Here is a 24,757-nt window from a genome sequence, read left to right as displayed (position 1 = left end):
GTAATAATAGTACTTTATTAACACCTCTAACCTTGCAATGGGCTAGCATCCCATCCAGGGGGGAGTAGAAATACTCTAGTTGCTTCATGCTATGGAAACTGGGATAACCTCTGGCCTGGTGGGCCACTTGGCTCGTATACAGACTTTACCTTTTACCTTTAACATTAACACCTCTGGCAGTTGAAAACTGAATAAACAGTGCAATTTACAAATTTGGATACTAATAATTAAGTCTATTACAATAATAAGTACTGGTATTACAATAATAACTAGAATCACAAAAACTTCAAAGGCAAAATCCACATGCCCATTAGGTGTTGAATGCCTAAATTGTGATCTACCAAGCCACAGTTGAAAGCATCAATGGAAAGGAGACTCACTGTGAATCAATTCACAACATTCTGCAAGCAAAGGACCTCATTTAGAGATAATAAATAAAACGTAACCGTGTTGAGCAAACACATCTGGGGCCCGTTTCTCGAAAGCCCCGGAAACTTTTCGGGCCCATAAAGCCATTTTTAGTCCATCTGTATCTAAAAACGGAGAAGTGTATACGCCTGAAACTTCTTGTATGAAGGGAACTTCTCTTCATATTAAGAATATGCGAATAAAATACCTTTGTAATCGTGAGGCTCGAGATTTTGCTATGGCTTTACGAGCCCAAAAAGTTTCCGGGGCTTTTGAGAAACCGGTCCCTGGTCCCTAAAGGACACCAAATTGGAATTTGTAGTGACGCTGGTAGAAATCCTAGCCAGGATCCTAAGTAGGCAGCTTAGCCAGCAGTTTCTCGTTGTTTTCTTCTGGGCTGATAATCTCTTGTAAAAAGGTTGATTCAAAGATTAAGAAGCATCAAGAGATTGTCACACTTACGATAGCAAAATGTGAAGCGGTCGATTGGCTTCTTTCCAAACCTTTGTCAGATAACCAGAAGTTCCAGCTTATTATGACTGAATTATAATGTGCTGAAAGTATAATGTGCTGAAAGAAGCTGTGAGTGCTAAACTCACATGGCAGCTGTCTCGCCCTCGCATTGAAAAGATTAAGAAACACATATATTTGGAATGTCAAAACATGTCTTCTTTTAGTGAAGAGGAACTTGACGAGCTCCTGAGACGTCAAGTTATCTAACAACCTGGGAACTTTGAGGAAAGACAGTTTTTTTGAGATCGAGAATTTAAGAGAATTTTGAGAGAAGGTTCATCTTTCTGTAGACGCTTTCATCCACCCATTGGACTTCTAAATAGGCATACAGATTTTGAAAGGGTGGCAGAGATATTAAAAGTTGCAGTTGTAAAAATACATGTGCATTCAAGCGGATTTTGCAATTATAAGGGTAAAATTTTAATTTACATTTGTATCCTGACTTAGGATACCCATGTAAATTCCAGTGTGGAAAAAACTGCTATTGAATCCTTGTATTTACAAGCCGAAATTTACAAGTTCAAATTATGCATATAAAAACTTTAAGTGTAACTTTTTTAAAATTGACCGTTGTGTGCCATTACTCTGATCTTAATAGATTGAGCGCCAGTGAACCTGCTGATGATGTGTGCATTTCTTTCACCAGCAGATTCAGAATATTATACTTGTACCTTAATAAATCTGCTTGCTTTTGATAACTGACTGCAACAATGAGTAAGAAAAAAATGCTTGTACTCGATGCAAAACAGGCTGTCAATTAACAAGGGCGAATACATCCTGCAATAATCAAATGAAGGGAATGTCATTTATTATGTATGTGATATTCTTGTTATTTTCAAATCACCATAGTTTCTAGTGTGGGGTTGATCTGTGATTTTTTTATCCAGCCATTGCATATGCAATATTTACCGCTAAAGGAACAGACGATTAGAAATTGACTTTGCTCCAAATAATAGCTGAGACGTGGACTAACTCTGAGGGCTAAAATATATCAATGTTATTTTGGATGATTTAAGACAAAATTGGCAGGGAAATCACAGTTACTTGGGCAAAAAATGTATTTTTGTAGATATTTTGATACTATCATTACCAGCCTGAGGATCACATAATCAAAGTATTACTACTTAAACATTCTTGTCCAAAAGCGAGGCAAATGTGTATTAATATTTACCTTCATGTTGCCTTTGTAAATGTTCAGCAATGTTTGCTAAGCCTGGGACTAACTTGGCACAATATTATTGTTTCAGTCTTGTTATTTTTTAAAGCTACAAAATAAAGAAATACTTGTAAAAAAGAAACCATCTGTGCACTTCATTTATCATTTGTCAGCCATGTTGACTTGCCTAGATGTTAAAAATGGCATAGGTTAGTAGCAATGTTTAGATATGTCATGTTCACTGCCTAGCACGATGACTATAATGGAAGTGTAATAAACCAAGCTTTTCTACCAGTCGGAATATTTAATTATTGAATTTACCTCTGGAAATTATACTCATTTGTGATAAAACTCAAACACTGTGCTGCTTACACCTGTAAAAGGTGTTCCTTACAATACAAATTCAAGAGAGAGTTCTTCCTTTTTCGTTTGTACTTACATGGAGTTATCAATCTTGTAGATGACGTTGGAGTGGACAAAGAAGAGGAAGATGGGGAATGCTGTGAGTTTCTAAACTAGCGTAATCCTGATATTTAACATACAATATTTTTAAACACCTGATTAATCATCACAGTTATATACACAACAAAAGCAGCTTTGAGGCTGATCTTTCATAAGTTTGCTTGCATATATTCATTTTTGTCATAATTTTACTATAATCTGCAGTAGAAGAAATTCAATTTCAACCCCCATGCATTTAAAGCTTGCATCATTCCTTATAAATACACTTAATACATGTTAGTTTCCTGACAAGAGATCTTGAGACTCTAATTTTGGTGCCGGCTACTTTTTAATATGCTTTATATTTTTTTGCGCCCAAGAGTTAAAATGTTATGATTTTAATGCACAACTGCTTTTGTTAGCGTGTTTTGCGGCTAACGGTTAACCTCATTAAGGTCTAAATTTCTACTAAAAATTAAACAGCTTATCAACAAACATTTAAGTTGAGTTCTCTAAAGTTGTGATCAGGAACTTTTATCTTCTAATGAAGTGCTTGACTGGCTGTACATTTTATGATAGATGTGCCTGGAATATAGCTTATTGTTGTAGTGTAGGGATAGTTCATTAAGTTCTTAGGTGAAAACTGGCCATACTTAATTGGCTGTATAAAATGCAAACAGCTTAATGAAATGGGCTGAGCCTGGGACAAACTGGGCACAGATTGCCTCAGTCTAATTTTAAAAGCTACAAAATAAGGAAATTAATCAAAGTGGTCTGTGAGCAAACTTGTGAATTGAACAGACGAATTAAATTATTTTTTGGATCATGTTTAATGTTATCTGGTTTAGAGAAAATGTGGTTGATTTTCACATTAGAGTACAAACAGTAGTTCAGTGTTCACTGATAGTGCACAAAAGAAACTAAGTGACATTTGGATAAGGAGGCATTACAAGTGAAATGATCATGCTATTGCATTTGAAAACAGTGAACAATGTCATTTGTTTTAAACATTACCATTTTTGTTTCTGTTTCACCAAGAAATAGTTGGCAGAAAATGTGGGTGAAAAGTGAAAATTACTGTCTAGCATTGTAAATATTGAAAAATCAAGGCAATGGAAGTTTCTGATGTAATGCAAAGTCTGGGCAATATTTTTATTTCAAGTTGCAATAAGGCAACAAGGAAAGGAGGGTTATTTTCCTTATAGAGAGAAATTAGAGAAAATTAAGCAAAAACAGCGGAACAGACTTCCAGCTCATGTAACCAAAGTAGGAATGCTGATACTGAAGAATATAGAATGAACAAAATCCACAACAAAGAATTTCCAGTTCCATCATAGCCTTGATTTTCATTGGCTTTGAAAACAATAAAAATGATCAGAACAAAAATTAGCCTGCAGCAGCATCCAGATTTTTGGGCTCTTGTTTTTGAAACATTAGAGCCGATAAGGGTACCCTCACAGGTTAAAGAAAACCCAAGCAACTTGATTGAGTCATGTGTTTGTGAGCTAGGTGCAATTCAACTGTAAGTCCAATGTTTTTGGACTTCAAATCCGATCTTTCCAGAGTCACTTGTTTCTCGACCGCTGGTCAAGGGGAACAAAGACTCTTGGTATGAGGTTGCTAGCATTCCAGTGGAAACCACCACAGCAAGAACAATGTGTTATATCGCCAGAGGTGTCAATCTTATCTGACACTTGGTCCGTGTTTACCGGCCAGTGCGTCATTTTAGCAATTTTGACTATCAAGTTTTATTTGTAATACTTGATAAACAACTATCCTGAGGGCCCGTCCACACTACGCCAGAGAAATTTGAAAATGCAGCTATATTTCCACAGTTAGCCCTTCTGTCCACAATAATCTGTCACAAGAATGGGTGCTCTTTACACGAAAACGCTCTTCCAACTGGAGAAATTTGAAAATGCTGGCTTTGTGTTTTAGTGTGGACGGAAAACATTTTAAAAACAGAGCATTTTGAAAACGATGACGTCTTGATAATCATGTGATCTTCCTGCTGGGATTTTCCTCATGCACAAATCCAAAATGACTGCTAATTGTTGTGTTTTCAATTTCCCCCGGCGTGGTGTGGACAGAAAACATTTGATGGGTTTTCAGAATGAAAACACCCTTTTCAAATTTCACCGGCGTAGTGTGGATGAGTGTTTGCAGTTGCATCATGTGAGTATTAACAGATTGTGACTGTGGGTAGCCATTCAAAGTTAATGTTTATGTAGACAAAAATATCCTGCACGAATGCCTCCAGATAGACTTGCCACAAGTCGACTTCTACTTACATAAAATGAGTGACAAAGTTGTGAGAAGCTGACTTGTTCTGCTTGCTCGGATTCAAATTTAATTTGCATAATTTTTGGCATGAAAATATTAGTGTGATGTAATGAGTGTAAGCACAATAACAAACCATATACACAGTAACCGCAGTCACAAGATCAGGTTTCAAGGCATTGTGTATTTGAAGTTGAATAAATGAACAGCCAAAATATTAAAAAAAATATTAAGAAAAAGAACTCTACTTCATATGTATTAAAACTGATAAGAAAACAAGAAATTATATTTTTTTTCCTTTGCTGTGCAACAAAAGCTGAAAAAATTGAACACACAAAAACGAGTTATTTATTGACTTTGGAGGACAAAGCGAAACCGAATACAAACACAGGAAAATAAAAGCAAAAAGGCGCATCCGAAAACCAATTCAAAAACAAGAAATCAGATAATTTCTTCACGGGCAACAAAATTAATATTATGGTGCAGCGAAAGAAAGATAGACGACAAAAACAGGTCAAATCAGTTCTGTTGAGATCAATCATACTTCAACTGTCTTAAATTACTGCCCACTTAGTTCTTTTCTTCCGTGTTCTGTAGTAGCCGAATAAGAATAAAACAAAATCTATTCAAACCAAGCGAATAAACTAAACAAACAAACCACGGAGGTCGCCATAAATTAAATATGAAGAAATCCGGCGTGCAGATATACTGTTCACTTTTAAAACCTAAAGGTCCAAAATAAAGGAAACCAAATGAAAGAAACATGACAGGAGGTTCAATGATACTAAATTTTCATTCAAGATGAGACAAACAAACCTACTACTAATAGCAAAAGTATGTTCAAAGTTAAAAAGGAAGAGTTAAACAGGAAACACATGTGCACCTCATTTATCAAATGTCTGTCATGTTCACTTGCCTAGATGTTTAACATGGCGTAGCTTAGTAGCAGTGTTTAAAAATGTCATATTTACCATCTACATGTAGCATGATGATTATACAGGTACAGCTGTGGTTTAATAAACTAAGCTTTTTGATCAATCAGAGTATTCAATTAACAAATTTACCTCTGGAACTTATAATCATTTGTAATATTACTCTCACAATGTGCTACTTACACCCATGGAAAGCATTCCACATAACTTAAAGAAAGAGATCTTTTTTTCTTTAATTGTACTTACATGGATTTTTCAATTTTGTAGATAACACAGAAGACCCTGGCCTTCGCCGACGTTTGAACTTTAGTGTATCGAGTCAAGGTAATCTCTTGGGTCAGTTTAAAGACTAGTGTAACCCTGTTGTTTAACATATACTTTCTTCTTGGGAGAACTTGCATAATTATGGAAAGGTCGAGGATGCTTGTCATTTTGTGAGCCATTACTACATGACAATTATTGCCCATGGCTCAGTGAACATTTTAAACTTAATTACTGGTCCGGAAGGAAGCAGATTTGTTTTGCCAGGAATGTCAATGATCCACAAGACAAAAACAAAGGAAACATTTAGATTGGAGGAAAAGACAACTAACTGTTTTCCTGGAGACCAGTAACTCTATAAACAAGGACAAATTTGCATCAAAGAACGATAAAAATAACAGACGCATAACATCAAACCTGGGGTCAATTTTTTTACGCAATTCATGTAATCTACAAGTCGGACCATTGTATTTACAAGTGCAGACAAAAACAAGTTTATTAAAAATCGTTGCAAGTCCAGGTTGCAAGTGTCTGACCTGAAATTACTCGTGTGTCACTACATGTGTAAAAGATCCTGAGAATCAAATTTAATTAAACCTTTACGACAGTCCTATGTCAATGTATTTTTACGAGAGCCCAGCTCGTAAATCACAACTGCAAAATACATGTCGCATTAAACTTGTAATGATTGAGTTAGACCTCTGAAACACATGTATTTGGAGCATTGAAATATGTCTTCTTTTAGTGAAGAGGAACTCGACGAGCTCCTGAGACGTCAAGTTGTCTGCCAACCTGGGAATTTTGAGGAAAGATGGTATTTGAAGATCGAAAATCCAAGGGAATTTTAAGAGAAGTTTTTTTTCCTGTGGACGTATCAGAAAAGGAATGAATCGGTTTTCTGATACAAAAACAAGGAGTGCAAAAATACTGTGCAACGCACTTTCCATGCTGTAATTTGTTTATTTTATACTTACCGAGACTTTCACCCTCAACTAGATTTTCACCCTTCATTCGGCAGAACAAATGTCAAGTTATGTTTTTATTCCGTCTAAGTACAAGCACTTTGTTGCTACTTTAAAAACCTAGTGTAAATATTTTTCATACAGAATGTTTACTTCGTCATCAGTCAACGATTCAGCTGTGTTTGATATGTTTCCCTAGCGGCGTCCACAAAACCAGGATCAGACCGGACCGGACCGGATCACTGATCAGATCATGGACCAGATCACGGATCGGATCGTGGATTGGTTCATGGATCGGATCACATAAAAGAAAATTAAAAAAAACATCCCCAAAAAATCAAATCGTTTATAAAATAATAATAGATAAATCAACGTGAAAAATTAAAATACGTTAAGGACGGTGCCTACTAAATACAAAGGTTTTTGCGCCAGGTTAGGACCACACGGAAAAAGTAGATCTTTGCAAGGGCTATTGGAATCCACAAAGAAACATTGGGGTAGCCACACATTTTTCAAGATAATTAGCCTTGAATCTCAACAAAAATGCTGACATCAGCATTTTTCTGAAAAAAGAACGAAAGGATGTTTTTTTCAAATTTCCTTAGAATTCGCCTTTACATTCAGAAAAGCAAACACATTTAAAATGATCTTTAAACTACATGGCAAATGGTAACATATAAAACCATTTTTGGTATATTTGTAATAACAAAAAAAAATTAATGGTTGCAACAGCACTTTTAGGGTCTCTGACAGCTTTCCTCTGGTTCAGCTAAAATACAGCCTAAATACCTTTTGCTCACAACCAGAAACTAATCACATGTTGAATAGGCTTGCCACTTCTATTTCATAACATAAAATGTAGGGTAACCACGCATTTTTTAAAGTTATTCACCTTTTTTTGAAAACTTTTAGGGTACCCATTACATTTTTTCCTGTCACCTCCCCAGTAAGGAAGACAGTTGCGTATCTCGCACTTGTTTTGTGCGCGCACTACGCCATCTGCAGGTACATGTTTACAGTTGGATTTCAGTATAATTTTCAACAGATAACAGGTAGGTTTTTAGCTGGAAGATGTTAACAGTTAGTGGTTAGCGATATGCTGCTATTATGGTGTGCCTGGCTTACGTACAGGTTCATTAAACTTGATTTGGTCACAGTAGGAAAATTTTGCTTTCATTTTAGTCGTGAACGTGATAGCCTCGTTGATTGCGTCAATGTCAACCCCAGCACGTGTGTGACACTTAAACCACGCCTTGCGTGATGCGCAGAACGTGTGCGCACTAACAAAAGTAGGCACTGTCCTTAAATGAAAATAAGAAATGTTGCATGACAAGCCAAAATAAAGTCTGCGTGACATAATGGAATGCAGGTCCCGTTGAAAGAAGAGCCGAAGAGTTCTGCAACCCACAAGTATAAACTTAAATGGCTAAAGGACACTGAGGCCTTTAAGTGCTACAGTTGTGACTCGACCATTCAAGTCCTAGGCGAAATCCCTGATCTGCCAAATGATGTAATTGAGTCTACTAATGAGTATAAGTCATTTGTGAAGGACGGGAAACTACAAGTTCATTTCAGGCCCACGCATTACCACCTACGTGCTGCATGCATTACCGCCAAGAATCCCGAATTTGACACAAGTAATGACATGTTAATTACAGAGAATGACAAGAGGTCATTTAAAGAGCCACATAAGTGCCTAATTTATGGCGAATTTAAATTGTAATGAACAGGCAGATGTAGCCATTTTGTACGAACGGCGAAGGTGCAAGTTATATCCTTTCAACATTAGCTGGCTCAAAGCTTGTGGAACCTCCCATTCTCGTTTTTGAAATTGTTGTTAGTATCAGTAGCTGATTCTCGGCTACATTTTTGTGTCCTGTGTGAGCGTTATAGTTGGCGTTACAGTTTGCTTCAAAGGAGCAACATCACGGTTTGTGCATCTTGAAAAAACTAGCCTAGTTTTCCAATTTGCAGTCCTTGCTAATCTTTGCCATCCTTAACAATCCTCATTCCATTTTGATTTATTCTTGCCTCTTAAATATTTTTCTACCCTAGAACACGATCATGTCAAGGTTTTATTCTATTTAAAGGCAACTCTTTATGACCCTAAAAATGACTCTAAATATTGTGACGTAACTCCTAAAATGTTGTTTATTTTCGTTAGCAGATGGTAATTTCGGGTTTTTATTTTCTTTTTCTGTGTATTGTTCATCTTCCTTTCTCTTTTAATTCTACGTCCTTCTACTTAGGATGGTCTTTGAATGCCTAGCAAGGTTTAAAGTGGCGTTTACCACGCTATCCACGGCCGTATTGGCGAAAGAGAAGTGTTTCGCCGAAGTAGCAGGATAACGGTAAACACGGTAACTTTGAACGCTTTGTACAAAGTCAATATACTTTGGCCGAAAAATGTTTTTCCAGAAACGTGATGTATATCCCTCCAATGTCTGATTCATCACTGTGATTGCTTTCAAAAGTGTTGAACTTTTGAGAAATAATTATTTTAAAATCAGCTCCAACGCTCCATCTAATTTAGCATGCATTATTTGAAACTTTATTTTTTAATCGCTTCGGCAGTTTTTTGATGTTTATCGAATGATATTGCATTAAAAGGCCTTTTTCTTCAACACTGTGTAGTTTTCTCATTATTTTGCGTTGCGATAGTAATTTCTGAACAGTTTTTTGCGGGGGCTTATTTTCGGCCTGATTTTGCTGCTATCAGATGGAAAAAGTTTGCGGCTCGATATTTTTGGTTTAAAGCGAAACTGAAACAAAAGAAATTCATTTTTAAATAGTATTCGGTAACCTCTGCTTGGGAGATAAAAATCAGCCGATTATATTTTTTAGCCGGAAATCATTGGTCGTTTCTTAGGCGCAGGGCCTCTTAAACGTTTGTCTTATTATGACCATGTTGACTCATTTTATGACAGTTTACCTTTGCTATTATTATTGCAGATCACTTAAAAGAATATCCCACCTGAATTAAATAAAATGTTCTGCTCACAGTAGTCACTCTAGCGTAATTTGCTCAGCAAAATTTTGAATCTGAATTTGAATTTTTTTCATTTCTTTTAAATATTTTTTTCGGTGATCCAGTCTGTGATCTGATCTGCAATCCGATCCATGGTCCGGTCCGTGGTCCGGTCTGTGATCTGGTCCCTGATCCGGTCCCTGATCCGGTCGGTGATCCGGTCTGGTCCAGTCCGGTCCGATCCTGGTTTTGTTGACGCCGGTTTCCCTAGCCTTGCTTTTTATTAAGTCGTTTGCTTCCAGCTTCCAGACATTTCCTTGCTTGGCTAAACTCTTTGTCATCAACATATTTGCCATGTTTAGCCTGGACTTTTTGCAGTCTTAAGGTGAATTCAGTTGAATGAGCACTGTCAGAGCAGTGTATGAGCACTGAAATATCTGAACTTATCTATGAAACATGAAATAAACTGCATTGGTGAAAGTCTGGATCCAGCACTGGATTTCTCTTGGGGACATCTATCGCAATATTCTTTTACATTGTTTTATTTCATAAAAATTTTTAAGTCTCACTGCCAGTCATTTCAAAAAGTAAACAAAAGGGAAAAAGGTGAATTGCATTATTCAGTTCAAAGAGGAACAATTGAACAAAGGAACAAGTAAGCTTGGATTCTGAAAACCCAACTATGCAAAGCTACTTACAATACAGCTACTTCCCACACAGGTTGTATCTCACTTTTACTTTTAATTAAGCTTAACCATCAGCCTGTCTGTTTATGTTCCAATTTTCTTTGAATTTTCGAGTTACCTCTTATTATATTTTTTGTTGCAAATATGACATTCTTTTGCTTGTTTAAAATTCTTTTCATCTTCATCTGTCATCTTAAGAGGTTTATTGAATTTGTATTTAATTATGTTTCTACAATATTTAACTTCATCAATCATTTTCTCCTTAAATTTATGAACTGCATTTTCACCTCTATAAGATTGAACTGGTTTTGTATATTTATTGTTATAGCAACATACTACTTCATAGCCGTAACTACAATCTGTGTGTTTTTGATATGCTTCAGTATAGGATTCACTATCATTTGGTTTACATGAATCCACTTTTTCTGTGATAGCTTTGAAATCAGCATATATAACAGACGGTACTTTTAATTGCCTATGATGATTTTTAAACATTTTTTCACCTTTTTGTGGCATTTTAATGGCTTGTTCACCATTAATTACTATACAATTTTCTTTGTGTTCATTAAGAATATCTTCTGAGGAAAAATGTTGAAGACAATACATGCAAAAATGTTATGTTGATGTTTAGTTTGATCAAACATAAATCTGTTGAAGTCTTTGATTAGCATGTAATGTTGTTTTTCTTCATTACTTGTTAAAAGTAAATTCAAATGATCATTAAACTTTTCTTTGGAAATATAAATTGGAAATTTTTGTTTATTTTCATATCCAAAGACATTAATGTTGATCAACATCTTGTGGATTTAAATGTCTGATATGAAACCATCTGAAACATTCATTATCTTTATTTTGTAAGATTATAAGGCCTTTCATATGATGTCTTAATTCTTTTGGAAGTTGGATATATGATTTTCCCTTCATTGGCTTATATTTAACAATATTCAAATAATGATGATTAATTTTATCGATTATCCAGCCTGATCCTTCAGGTAATCACTGACCAATCTTTTTCAGAATCTGTTCTTGAGCAATTTTGAATTGTTTATTTGAATCAATAACATTTGTAACAGTTTGAGCTTGACTATTGAAATAAGCTGTTTTAAGTTTTACATAATGCTTTCCACCAGTAATATCAATTTCAACTTCAACATCTTTATCATTTTTTTCATTATTAGAAACTTCTTTAATGAAAGTTATTCTCAAAGATTCATAAAATTTAAAATTTTTATTATTTTCCAAGTAAGATTTATTGAAATAGCGTTCAATTGCCTGTCTAGTATTTTGTAATTGAATTAATGGATCATTTTTGTTTTTTAAATCAATCTCATAAGTTTTAACTGAGTCTTTTAGAGCTTGTTTAATAGGTGTGATTTTAGTTCTTGGAGCAGGAATTGGTTTTTAGATTTAATAGTTGTAGGTTTTGGAATTGGTTTGTAATTATCTCTAAATTCAAGAGGTGGTGCAATTATATATTCCTCATAATCATATACCATTTGTTTAACAGTTTTACGAGGTGCTGGAATAGGTTTTTTTTATTTTTGTTGATCTTTTAATAATAGATCAATGAATTGTTTTTGTGATAATTTATTCAATTCTGATTTATTCATCATTACTATATTATAGTTAAATTTTTTAAAAATAATTTTCACATTTCATATTCATTACTACAAATGTATTAATGTCGATTTTCCTTTAAGTGTCTTTCAAAAGCTCTGCTTTGCAAATGGTGAATGATTTTTTGATTTGTGGAGGCCTGGGACAGTCCATTTTAGGCTGTTTCTAAAGCAAAGCATTTTTTGATTTCTAGAGACCTGGCAAGAGTATATTTTAATCATGAGCCGGCTCTGCGAAATGTTTTCTGGCAGAAGGATTTTTTTGATTTGCCAAGGGTCGGGAGACATGAAATTTGCTCACGAGAGGGTTTGAATAGAAAGTGCTATTAAAGTACCTGAAAATCGGGTTTTTCGAGTTGAGGCCCGGCGAGGGTATTTTGTTGCTTTGCAGGAGCTGTTGAAGGGTATTTTTTTATATGACGTCCTAAAAATGCATTTATATGACGACTACCCTTGTGTGCCATTACGCTGATTTTAAAAGACTGAGCACTAGTAAAACTGCTGATGATGTGCGTATTTCCTTCACCTGTAGATTCAGAATATTATACTCCTACCTTAAAGTGGTACTATGATCAAAAAATTCACTGCCCTTTTTCCTTCAGATTTTAAAGCGTGTTTGTTTGACATCTGACTGGCAAAATCTTGAGCTTCGAATTTTATCCAAAAGCTGTTTTCTTTGAGTGCAAGTTTAGGATTTCACGGTCTGCCATTATTCACCCGACATCTGAACAATTTTCTTTTACTCCTGTTAAATGCCATCAGGTGGAAGTTATTATTAAGAATGTAGCGGCCGCCTTTCTATGCAGAACGGGGCACAAGAATCATTGGTACGATCCACACATCTAACAGTTCTACTCTGGTTTATCTTCCACGGTGTTGGGACGAATTATTACAACTTGAACATGTTAAAGTTCAAAGTAAGGCATGACAGGATTTCCTTACCACAATGTCTGGATAAGATTGTTAAAGTCTGTAATGGAACGTACTTGGGAATGGCTTCGGGTGAAGCTTGAGTAAACAGGTAACAAAGCTACAATTACACACTGAAAATACACGGACATTGCGAAAACGTTCTCCTAGCACAAGGAGCCCCGTTTTTTAAGTCCCATATTAGAACCAGGGGATGACGGGATGCGTAACACAACACTGAACGACTGAGAAGGCGTTACATGGCTCCCCTCATACATTGTAAGAATGTATGAAGTTACAATAACAAATATCAAAAAGAATAAGTTCTATCAATGTCAATCATTCCTATATGATGGAACAGTTCAGGCTCCCCGACGGGGTCATACTCCAGTAATAAAGGTTTCTTCATCAGCACACTGAATCAGTCGTCCCTTTCATCCTCATTTGGATGGTAAATCAGGACCAACTTGTGGATAGGTCTTTCAAAGAACTTCTTTGTTCCAGACTTGGTGATGAGGAGGAGGACCTTGCGTACAAGCCCATCTTCACTGGGATAGACCTCCGTCACTTTGGCAAGTGGCCACTGGTTTCTAGGGGAGGAATCATCGCAAATAAGGACAATATCACCAACTTGGCTGTTAGGAATGACATCATTCCATTTCTGGCATTTCTGTTGTAGCAAGCAGTATTCTCGTTGTCAGCGGCACCAAAACTGATCTGACAGGTATTGAAACCTTCTCCATCTCCGTCTTGAGTAGAGATCCGGTCACGCGAAATTGCCCGGAGGGGGCAATACTACTTTTGCCTTGAGAGTAAGCAGATGATTTGGGGTGATTGGCTCAGGTGCCTCTGGATCTGATAAATTGTCCACAGTGAGCGGGCGGCTGTTCACGATGTTTTCTGTTTCAGTAAACAGAGTTCGAAGGGTCTTGTCATCAAGCTGTTGGGTGTGGTCAGCTAGGAGACCGGCCAGGACTGAGCGCACAGTACAAATAAGTTGCTCCCACATGCCTCCCATATGGGATGTGCATGGCACATTCATCTTGAACTCGATGAGGTTGCAATCTTGGGTTAGGAGGAAGTTCTTAACAGAATCGATGTTTACTTCTTTCAGGGCAACGTTGAGCTCATTTTTCGCTCCTATGAAGTTTGATCCTTGATCGCATCTCAATTCATGGACTTTGCCTCTTCGGTTAATTTGTGTAAGCGTAAGTTAGCGGCTGCACACATTTCGTGCTTTCGTGTTCCTGATGATACTGATAGCACTTTCAGGTGTAACAAAAGACTTTAATCCATCATCAACGTAGAAGTCTCGTTGAAGAAAGTCTGCAGCTGCCTGGCCAAATTGCTCTCGACTGGCTTCAGCTGTGGCTCTTAGACCAAAATTGGCGACGCCTGGCGAAGAGACGGCTCCGAAGAGATGGGAATTCATCCGATATTCACAAATTTGGCCATTCAGATCATTGTCTTTAAACCATAGAAATCTCAGAACGTTTCTGTCTTCTGGGTTAACATGAAAACTGTGAAACTCTGTTCAATGTCACATGTTACTTCTGTTTCTTCTTTTTGAAACCTTGAGAGTACACCAACGAGACCATTTATCATGTCTGGTCCTTGTAAGAGATGTCTGTTGAGCAACTGATCTTGAAAGACAGCACTGTAATTGAAGACTATTCGAATTTGATCTGGTTTCTTGGGGTGGTAGATGTCAAAATGTGGGAGGTACTAGACTTTCCCGGCATTGGTCTCCAGTTCCTCTGGTGGGACGAGACTGGCACGGTTCTTGTCAAAGATCTTCTGCATGAACTCAGTGTAATGTTTTAGTGTCTTGCCATTTTTAAGGATTTTCCTCTTGATGCCAAGTAGCCTTTTCAGACATTGTTCACGATTGTTTGGCAAAGTCTCATCATCTGTCTTGAATGTTAAGGGCATTTCCCAATTTCCCGTTTGATTCTTGTGGATGCTGATAGTGAGAATGTTACAGAAACGCCAGTCTTCTACAGACTCGCTCTTTTCGGTGCCAGGGATGTTTTGGGTGTGGTGAAGTTCACTGTAGTCTAATTGCATCATTTCTCTGACTTGCTGGGGCGAGGTAACATCTTTAATGTAGTGCCTTGTGGTAAAGGAGATCACAGAATCTTCTTTGGAACTGTTGCTTGTCGGCACATTGAAGTGGTTCTGAGGGATTTCTCGCTGTATCGTAATGCGATTAACTGTCGCACAGTTCACACTATGTTCTCTCTTGTGTAGACACACAGGACCGATGATTGTCCAACCGAACTTATATTCTTCAGCCCAAGGCTCATCTTCTCTGCCATAGATGATACTCAATGGCTGGAAGGGAGATGGAATGTTACGACCAATTAATATTCCAATATCTGTACCAGGATGGTAATCTATGCGATGAGCCACTTCTAAATGCTTCCAAGACCTGGCTACTTCTGGTGTTGCAATGTCTTCTTGACTGGCTGGAATTTTATCTTGAGAGTAAGCAAATGGAACCTTAATAGGCTTGTGTAGATTGTCAATGTCCCGGAAGTGTAATCCATTCACTTTCTGAGTGCAGACACTGTTTACTCCTGTAATCGTGTTTATTTCAAGGTTTACAACTTGGCCCTTAACTCCTAGCAGTTCGAGAAGGGTATCTGTAACGAAAACATCTGTCGACTGGTCATCCAGTACTGCATAGGTGGGTACCTTCACTGAGGGATTGTCTTGGTGGAAGACTTCAAGAAGAACTATTCGTGCACAAGAGCGTGCTGGCTGGTTTTGTCCACAAACTTGAGAACAGACAGAATTAGCTTGGCTAATGTCTTTCTTTTCATGTCGGGTCAGATCATGAAGTATAGTGGCGTGTTTTTGTTGGCAGATCTTGCACTGTAGCTTCTCTCTGTTGCAGTCTTTGGAGATATGCTTGTTAGAGCTGACACACTTGAGACAGATCCTGTTCTTCATCAAGAAGTCTTTGCGCTCTTCATAGCTAAGCCTTTGGAACTGCTCACAGTCATTTATTGCATGGGACTTCATCTTGTGATAGAAGCAGTATGTACCAGAGTCAGGTGGGGTGGTGTGGCATGGTTGCTGAGGGGTTGGTAAGTTGCTTGGTAGAGTGGTTCTCAGGTTTGGTTGCTGAGCTTGGATTGCAGCCACTTGCAATTCTTTGTCAACAAGGTTTAGTTCACTGTCATTGCCTGAAGGTGATGCGAATGTCAAAGCAACATTTGAATTTCGGCTATGACGAAATTGGCGACCTGCAGGCTTGCCTCGGTCAGGGGTTGTGGAGCCAGTTGTTCCTGGACTTTGCAGAATTTGAGGGATGTTTGTCCTTTCTGCATGGTAGCATACTTCTTCAGCAAACTCTTCAAAGGATGGGAAGGCAACTTTTCCTTTCTTTTTCTGAAGCTTTAACACTTTATCTGACCACTTTGCTTTAAACCACCCAGGTAGCTTTTCAACTAGAACTTGAATTTGTGAAGGGTAACTGAGAACTTTGAGACTTTCAATATGCTTGCTTGCGATTTTCACTTGTTGCAAGAAATCACTGAACTCTTTTAGACCAGTTGCATTGTTTGGTCCGACCTTAGGCCAAGTTGTTAGCTTCTTTTCAAAGTCTGTGCTGATAATGGCAGGGTTACCAAAATGTTCTTTGAGGATTTTGCGTGCTTCCTGGTATGCACTTTCGGGGTCTTGTACTAGTATTGTAATTGTTCCACAACCTTTTTGGCTTTACCGCCCAAGTATTGGTACAAGAGATGTAACTTCTGTCTAGCTGTAACTGGTGCAGAATCAACTAGACTTTCAAATGCATTTTCCCATAAGAAGAATTTAGTGTTGTCCGAGTCGTTGCCTTCAAGAACATCAGGTGTCGCCTGTGGTAGTCGCTGTAACTGGGTAATCTTGGCAAGGGTATCCGTAAGTTGGGCTGTGTAGCTTTGTGATACTGGAAGAAACGGGGTTACAGGTGGCAGAAAGAAGGCTGGAGGGTTTCCACAGAAGCCCCTTGGTGTAGAAGGATGGTACTCTGACTGTGCAGTGGAGATTGCTGGAATAATCGGGGGGCGCTGACCTCCAATGCTGAAGCTGGTGGTAGTGTAAACAGGTGAAAATGGACACAAGGTTCTCCTGGGTTCTTGAACTGACGGTACCAGTGGTGCTTGGGGCGGTGCGCTGTGTGAGGTTGGAGGCTCTGGTTGAGGGTGTAGCATGTGAATTGAAGGAGGTGACAAAGATGTGACCGATACATTGTTTGTTGCTGGCGTTACTTGGGTAGAAGATGTTAAGATGCAGGCCTCTGGGGTGGAGGTCAACCCAGCTTCCTCGTGGTAGTTCAGAAAGGCACCAATAGGATCGTGCAGAGTAGTGGGCAGCAAAGGTGGTTGTTCGTCATCTAGTTGATTCTCTTCGTCGATCGCCTTTTTGTATACAGCTTCTTGGGCTGCGATTTCTTCAAGTTCCTTTTTGTATCCTTAACTGCTCTAACTTACTTTCTTGTTCTGCGATGACTGGTGAGAACTTGAGTTTCTCTTTTAGAGCAGCCTCTTTGGCCTGGCAGGCAATAAGTGTCTCCCTGGATAAACTTTTGCTGGACCCTGATTTAGTAGAGGTTCGTGATTGGCTTGACTTTCATGAGTAAATAGATTTACTATCCTCTTCAAGCCTTTTAGTGTGCGAGAGAGGGGGGCTCACAATCAGCTTATGGAATACCTAACTTCTAAAGGCCACTTATCTACCAAACAAAGTGGTAACAAAGAGAAACACTCCGCCGAAATCTCTGTGATTCAGACCACCGAAATGATATTAAGTGCGATTGATGAAAAGCACTTGACGGCAGTAATTCTGCTTGACATGAGCAACGCCTTTGACAGTATAGATCACAACTTGCTTCTTGTTAAGCTGCAAGAAGTCGGTGCCTTGCCTTTAGCTTTGCAGTGGTTTCGTAGTTATCTAACCGCTTGCTATCAGGTTGTCACGATTGGAACAGCTCCATGGGAACACCTGCAAGTGGCCAGTGGAGTGCCTCAGGGGAGTATATTAGGACCACTACTCTTTAGTATTTACATGAATGATTTGCCGTTAGTTCCGCAACATTGTTCTGTCCAGTGCTACGTGGATGACACTACGCTCTTGCTGTCTTTCCGGCTTCAAGACCAATCATGCATAGTAGCAGAAATAAATCAAGACCTTATAAGAATACGTAACTGGTGTTTTGATAACCAGTTACTGTTAAACCCTGACAAGACAAAGTTCCTAGTTTGTGGTAGTAAACTTGGAGTCACTAAGACTCGCAACTTCAAGCTTTTGTTCCTTGGAAAACAGCTTGCTCCAGTGGAGGCTGCCAGAGACCTTGGTGTCATATTGGATACAAGTTTAACTTTTGACGATCATGTCACTGCAACTGTTGCTTCTTGTATGTCGCGACTAGGCCGGATAAACTGTGTTAAACATTGTTTTGACAACTGCACTTTAATTTATTATCAACACAATAGTTTTCAGTAAACATTTTTATTGCTCTGCAGTCTGGAGCAATACTTCTCAATCTAACATTGCAAAACTCCAAGTTGTTCAGAATTTTGCCTGTAGAAGTGGGTCAAAGGAATACGATCATGTTACTCCCATTCTCCCACTCAACTGGCTCCCCGTGAAACAACATATGTATCATCGCAATGCAATTAGGGCATTTAAATGCATGAATGGTCTTGCTCTGGGGTATCTATCTGATCAGTTTATTAAGTGTTCGTCAACAGCAACACGCAAAACTAGAAACTCAGAGCTGTTAAATATTCCGTTATTTAAAACCACAACTGGCCAAAAGAAGTTTTTACTATCGTATGGTATCTCTCTGGAACGCTCTGCCTCAAAATATTAATTTAAGTCAATCGTTAGCTCATTTTAAGACCTTGATGAGGAAAAGACTTAATGGATAGGTAACTGAATTTATCTAGTATGGAATACTTTAAATCTTCTAATTCTTTCGCTTCTATTGATTTGAATTTTTAAGTGCATTTAAAATTTTATTCACATAGAATTAATTTTATTGTATTTTATTGTTGTTTTGTTACATATTTCACTGAAAAGCCCCTTGGGGATGTGGAATAAACGTATGTATGTATCTATATTCACATTCAAGACTGACCAATTGGACCTCAGAGGGTTGGATCGAGGATAAGATGACGTCAAAGACTCACTAGCTTAAAATTGTAGGGTGTAAACGCAGCTTCTTGTACATGCAAAACACAAGTTTAAAAGTCTGAAAGTTCAAAACTCCTGTGCTGCATATTAATTTAGGCACGTGCACACATATTGCATTTTTAAACTAGTGAGTCTTTGATGTCATCTTATCCTTGATCCAGCTCTCTCAAGATTTTAAAGTTAGTAATGGCAGACCATTAATTAGGAAAATTTCAGTCAAAATAAACAGGTGTCTTTTTGAAATGAAGGCTTAAAACTTCAGTCAATTAGTGGTTCAGCTACATAGTTTTGAAATACAAAGAAAAAGTAGAATTGATTTTTGGTCACAGTAGCGCTTTAAGAAATCTGCTTGCTTTTGATAAATGACTGCAACGGCGAGTAAGCAAAAAAATACTTGTAGTCAATGCAAAACAGGCTATTTAATAACAAGAAGGAATACATTCTGCGATAATCAAATGAAGGGAATGTCATTCATTACATATGTGATGTTCCTGTTATTTTCAAATCACCATAGTTTCCAGCGTTGTGTTGATCTGTGATTTTTTATCCAGCCATTGCATATGCAATATTTACCACTAAAGAAACAGAAAAGTTGAAATTGACTTTGCTCCAAATAATAGCTGATCTGGGCTGACTCTGAGGGCTAGAATATATCAATGCTATCTGAAACAAAATCGGTAGGGAAATCACAGCTACTTGGGCAAGAAAAGTATTTTTGTAGATATTTTGACACTATCATTACCAGCCTGAGGATCATGTAACTGAAGTATTACTACTTAACTATTTTTGCCCAAAGGCGAGGCAAACGCACGTAAATATTTACCTTGACTTTGCCTTTTTGAATGTTCAGCAATGTTCACTGAGCCTGGGACTAACTTGGCACGATATTATTCTTTCAGTCTAATTTTCAAAGCTACAAAATAAAGAAATACTTGTAAAAAGAAACCATATGGGAACCTTATTTATCATTTGTCAGCCATGATGACTTCCCTAGGTGTTAAAAATGGCATAGCTTAGTAGCAATGTTTAGATATGTCATGTTCACTACCTAGCACGATGAATATAATGGAAGTGTAATAAGCCAAGCTTTTCTACCAGTCGGAATATTTCATTATTGAATTTACCTCTGGAAATTATACTCATCTGTAATAAAACTCAAACATTGTGCTGCTTACACTGGTAAAAGGTGTTCCTTACAATACAAATAAGACAGGATTCTTCCTTTTTCGTTTGTACTTACATGGAGTTATCTATCTTGTAGATGAGGTTGGAGTGGACAAAGAGGTGGTTAAAGAGGAATGCTGTGAGTTTCTAAACTAGCGTAATCCTGATATTTAACATACAATATTTTTGAAAACCTGATTAATCATCGCAGTTATATACACAACAAAAGCAGCTTTGAGGCTGATCTTTCATAAGTTTGCTTGTGCACCTGTAAGAGGTGTTCCTTACAATACAAATTAAAGACAGGGTTCTTCCTTTTTCGTTTGTACTTATATGGAGTTATCTACCTTGTAGATGAGATTGGAGTGGACAAAGAGGTGTTTGAAGGGGAATGCTGTGAGTTTCTAAACCAGCGTAATCCTGATATTTAACATAGAATATTTTTGAACACCTGATTAATCGTCGCAGTTATATACACAACAAAAGCAGCTGTGAGGCTGATCTTTCATAAGTTTGCTGTACACCTGTAAAAGGTGTTCCTTACAATACAAATTAAAGACAGGGTTCTTCCTTTTTCATTTGTACTTACATGGAGTTATCTATCTTGTAGATGAGGTTGGAGTGGACAAAGAGGTGGTTAAAGAGGAATGCTGTGAGTTTCTAAACTAGTGTAATCCTGATATTTAACATACAATATTTTTGAACACCTGATTAATCATCGCAGTTATATACACAACAAAAGCAGCTGTGAGGCTGATCTTTCATAAGTTTGCTTGAGCACCTGTAAAAGGTGTTCCTTACAATACAAATTAAAGACAGGGTTCTTCCTTTTTCGTTTGTACTTACATGGAGTTATCTATCTTGTAGATGAGGTTGGAGTGGACAAAGAGGTGGATGAAGTGGAAGGCGGTGAGTTTCTAAACTAGTGTAATTCTGATAAAATTATTTAACATAGAATATTTTTGAACACCTGATTAATCATCGCAGTTATATACACAACAAAAGCAGCTGTGGAGCTGTTAAGCTGTGTATATAACTGCAATGATTAATCATGTCTTGACATATATCTCCACAGTTCAAATACATCAGCTTTGATAAGTTTGCTTTTATATATAGTCTGCATTAGAAGAAATTTAATTTCACTCCCATTCACTTGAAGCCTGCATCATTCCTTATAAATATGCTTCATACATGTCAGTCTCCTGACAAGAGATCTTGAGCCTTTAATTTTGGTGCCAGCTTTTTAATACACTTTATCTTTTTTTTGCGCCTAAGAGTTAAAATTTTATGATTTTAACGCATAATCGCTTTTGGTAGTGTGTTTTGCGGCTAACCTCGTTAATGCTGTCTTGCACTTGTGGTCTAAATTTCTATTAAATATTAAACAAGCTATTGACAAACATTTAAGTTGAGTTCTCTAAAAAGTTGTGATCAGAAACTTTTATCTTCTAATGACCTGCATGGCTGGCTGTACATTTTATGATAGTTGTACCTGGAATATAACTAATTCTTATTGTGTAGGGATAATTCATTAAGTTCTTGGGCAAAAAGTGACCATACTTAATCAGCAATATAAGATGTAGACAGCTTAATGAAATGAGCTGAACCTGGGAGAAACTGGGAACAAATCTTTTGTCTGATTTTTAGAGCTACAAAGGAAAGAAATAAAAAGTGAAACACATGTGAACTTCATTCATCAAATGTCTGTCATGTTCATTTGCCTAACTGTTTAGCATTGCCTAGCTTAGTAGCAATATTTAAAAATGTCACAATTCGTCCACCCTTAGGAGGACAATTGTAAAGCGGTATTGGATAGTGATAGAACTAGTGCTCTATAAATTGAGTATTTTTATTATTGTAAAAAACGGTTAAATCTGCATACGGGCCAAGTGGCCCACCAGGCCAGAGCTTATCCCGGTTTTCTTAGCATGAAGCGACTGGGAATAATTATTTCTATTCCCCCCAGGATGGGATGCCAGTCCATTGCAGGGTTACCCCCAGCATTAAATTTGCCGGCACCCATTTGTACACCTGGGAGCAGAGAGGCACTGTGAGAGTTAATATTAATATAATATTAAGGTGGGCTCCCTACAGTATTAACAGTATCTTCACCTGAAGAAGGATAAAGAGCTGAAAATGAACTACTTGTTTCACGTTTGGGTTTAAGCCCCTGGCATTTGCAGTGAAGATTAGCAACACACTTCCGGTTTCTTTTTCATTGATATGAGTGTATTGCAGACTGTTGCCATGGCAACAACCAATCGTAAGGATAACCATTTTTGTGCTATTTTCCACCTATTTGCTTCTCTTTCTAGGATTAGCCTTGGTAAAATATCTTTAAACTCAGCAGTCTTGTGAAAACGATTTGGGACAATAGTTTAATTTGAAAAAATGAAAAGTTTATCTGGTAGGTTCGTAAAAATCCTTAATCTTCCTATTTTTGATTAAAAAAGAGAAATCTCTAGATAAAATTTTGTCAAAAAATGATATTGTGAAGTAGGCATCTACATTTATATCATGAAGTACACAAACATTTGCAAAATTTCACCAAAGGAAACATGAGAAAAAGAAGCTTTGCTTTTCTTGGCTTCTTTGCATGTCATAAAATTTCGAGATGACCACGCACACGTACGTATCAATGACCCACTGGTATCATTAATTTTTGCTCATGCAAGTGGGAGAAGAATCATGTTTAGCTCATATGTCCTACCTAAAGCTACTTTTTGCAATATTATGACACATTTTTAGAGAGGAAAATTTAGAAGAAGGAATTCTTACCCTATTGACAGGTAGCATCTTTTAAATGAGCAATGATGGCTGCTAAAATTCGACCTTGTTTTTTTTGTTGTTGTTTCATATTTCCAAAGTGCATATTCGTGCTCCACAAGCTCTTTACACCACTTATAATTAGCTTGTCGGGGAGTAACATCCTGGCTCATTCCAGATTTAGCGGAATCCTCTTCCCTCATATCTTGGCAATTTGTGTCTGCTCCACAAGCAACACCAAGGACTGCAAATACGTGTGGTAATATATTTGTTTTGCCCAGTGCGATGATCATGATGATCGACCAAATCAGTTTTTTTGGTTGAAACTCCTACATACCTCGTACTTTTCTTCTTTAAATCAAGTACAGAAGGGCATGGTCTACTATTTGGTTGAAAAACATTTTGAAACTAAAGGAGATTCACACAACTTTTGTGACAAACAAATTTTGAAAATGTGGACACCATGTTTGTCCACATTTTACTGCGTGATCTCGTGTAGAGTTTTGAGAACGTGTTTCTCAAAATCAGTTCACGCACGGTCAAAAAACTATAGGGAGCCACATTAATATTAGTCTCAAAATGTTCTACTTTCACCTTTAGACAGCATTCTATGCAAGTTAAAGACAGTGTTCTTGTTCTAATTACCTTGACCTCATGTCTCTTTAAATGTTCCCCAATGTTACATACATACAAACATACATCTGTTGGTACAAGTGAATATAGGAAAGACCATATATTTGAACTCCAGAGAAAGATATGAGGATATGATTGATCATCATATTATACACACAACTTAAGCAGTTGTGAAAATTAAACCCTGAAAAAAAAATCAGGCCCTAACGGGATTCAAAGCCATGATCTTTGCACCAGTGTCTCTAAGGTCATGGGTTCAAATCCCTGTCAGGCCTGAATCTTTTTTTCAGGTTTTAATTTCACTACTGCGTAAGCTATTTCTCAGGCACACATACCACTTAAACTGTAAGAAACATTTCAAATGAGCGTGATAGGCTTTCAAATCCTGATATGAAAACTGTTTAGTTCTCTGGTTATAGCATTCTGGTTACATTAAGTTACAGTGAAAGTATTATTGTTATTCTGTCTCTTCTAAAAAGGATATTCTTTGTAAAGAATAAATTGTGATAGGGTTTTCCATTTATTCTTTTTTTTAGCTACTGCATCGCCCAGTGAAGAGGTGAGAGCTAAAAGTAATGATTATTCATGTATAATACAGATTTTACCCTTTTTTGCGTAGCTTATTTTCCTTTCAATAATAATAATTATACTGTTTCTCATAGGATTCTCCCTTAATTTAAGTCTCCGAAAGAATAGTGGTACCTCATAGTAATATCTCCCAGTTTATGAGTTTGATTATTCTGTTCACTTGCCTCATTCACAGTTGAGAAAATATAATATGAGATATCATTATCATATCAGAGGTGCAATATTTTTGATCAGTTTATGTTCAGTATCTCACTCCTGATTTGTACTTTTTAACTTGGAAAATAT

General features: G+C 37.3%; 1 protein-coding gene and 1 pseudogene across 9 annotated transcripts in view; one reads left to right on the top strand and one right to left on the bottom strand.

Annotated features, from left to right (window-relative positions):
• Nucleotides 1–24,503, top strand: part of LOC145496235 (uncharacterized) — a 47,620-nt gene extending 23,117 nt beyond the window's left edge. For 3 of the 9 annotated variants that reach the window (XM_081475921.1, XM_081475929.1, XM_081475922.1), the window contains 7 exons: nucleotides 2,538–2,579; nucleotides 5,998–6,054; nucleotides 20,583–20,624; nucleotides 20,840–20,881; nucleotides 21,096–21,137; nucleotides 21,353–21,394; nucleotides 24,421–24,503. In XM_081475921.1, coding sequence (XP_081332047.1) covers nucleotides 2,538–2,579; nucleotides 5,998–6,054; nucleotides 20,583–20,624; nucleotides 20,840–20,881; nucleotides 21,096–21,137; nucleotides 21,353–21,394; nucleotides 24,421–24,503 — 350 coding nt within the window. Of the gene's footprint in view, nucleotides 1–2,537; nucleotides 2,580–5,997; nucleotides 6,055–20,582; nucleotides 20,625–20,839; nucleotides 20,882–21,095; nucleotides 21,138–21,352; nucleotides 21,395–22,451; nucleotides 23,488–24,420 lie in introns of those variants that run through there. The other 6 variants (XM_081475923.1, XM_081475925.1, XM_081475924.1 and 3 more) reach the window with 6 other exon arrangements.
• Nucleotides 11,895–19,008, bottom strand: LOC145495298 (uncharacterized; annotated as a pseudogene).
• Nucleotides 24,504–24,757: the final 254 nt, after the last annotated feature.

This window comes from Orbicella franksi, chromosome 8 (genome assembly GCF_964199315.1).
Source record: "Orbicella franksi chromosome 8, jaOrbFran1.1, whole genome shotgun sequence".
NCBI classification, from domain to species: domain Eukaryota; kingdom Metazoa; phylum Cnidaria; class Anthozoa; order Scleractinia; family Merulinidae; genus Orbicella; species Orbicella franksi.
The sequence above is the reverse complement of the archived record's forward strand: the minus strand, read 5'-3'. Positions and strand labels throughout refer to the sequence as shown.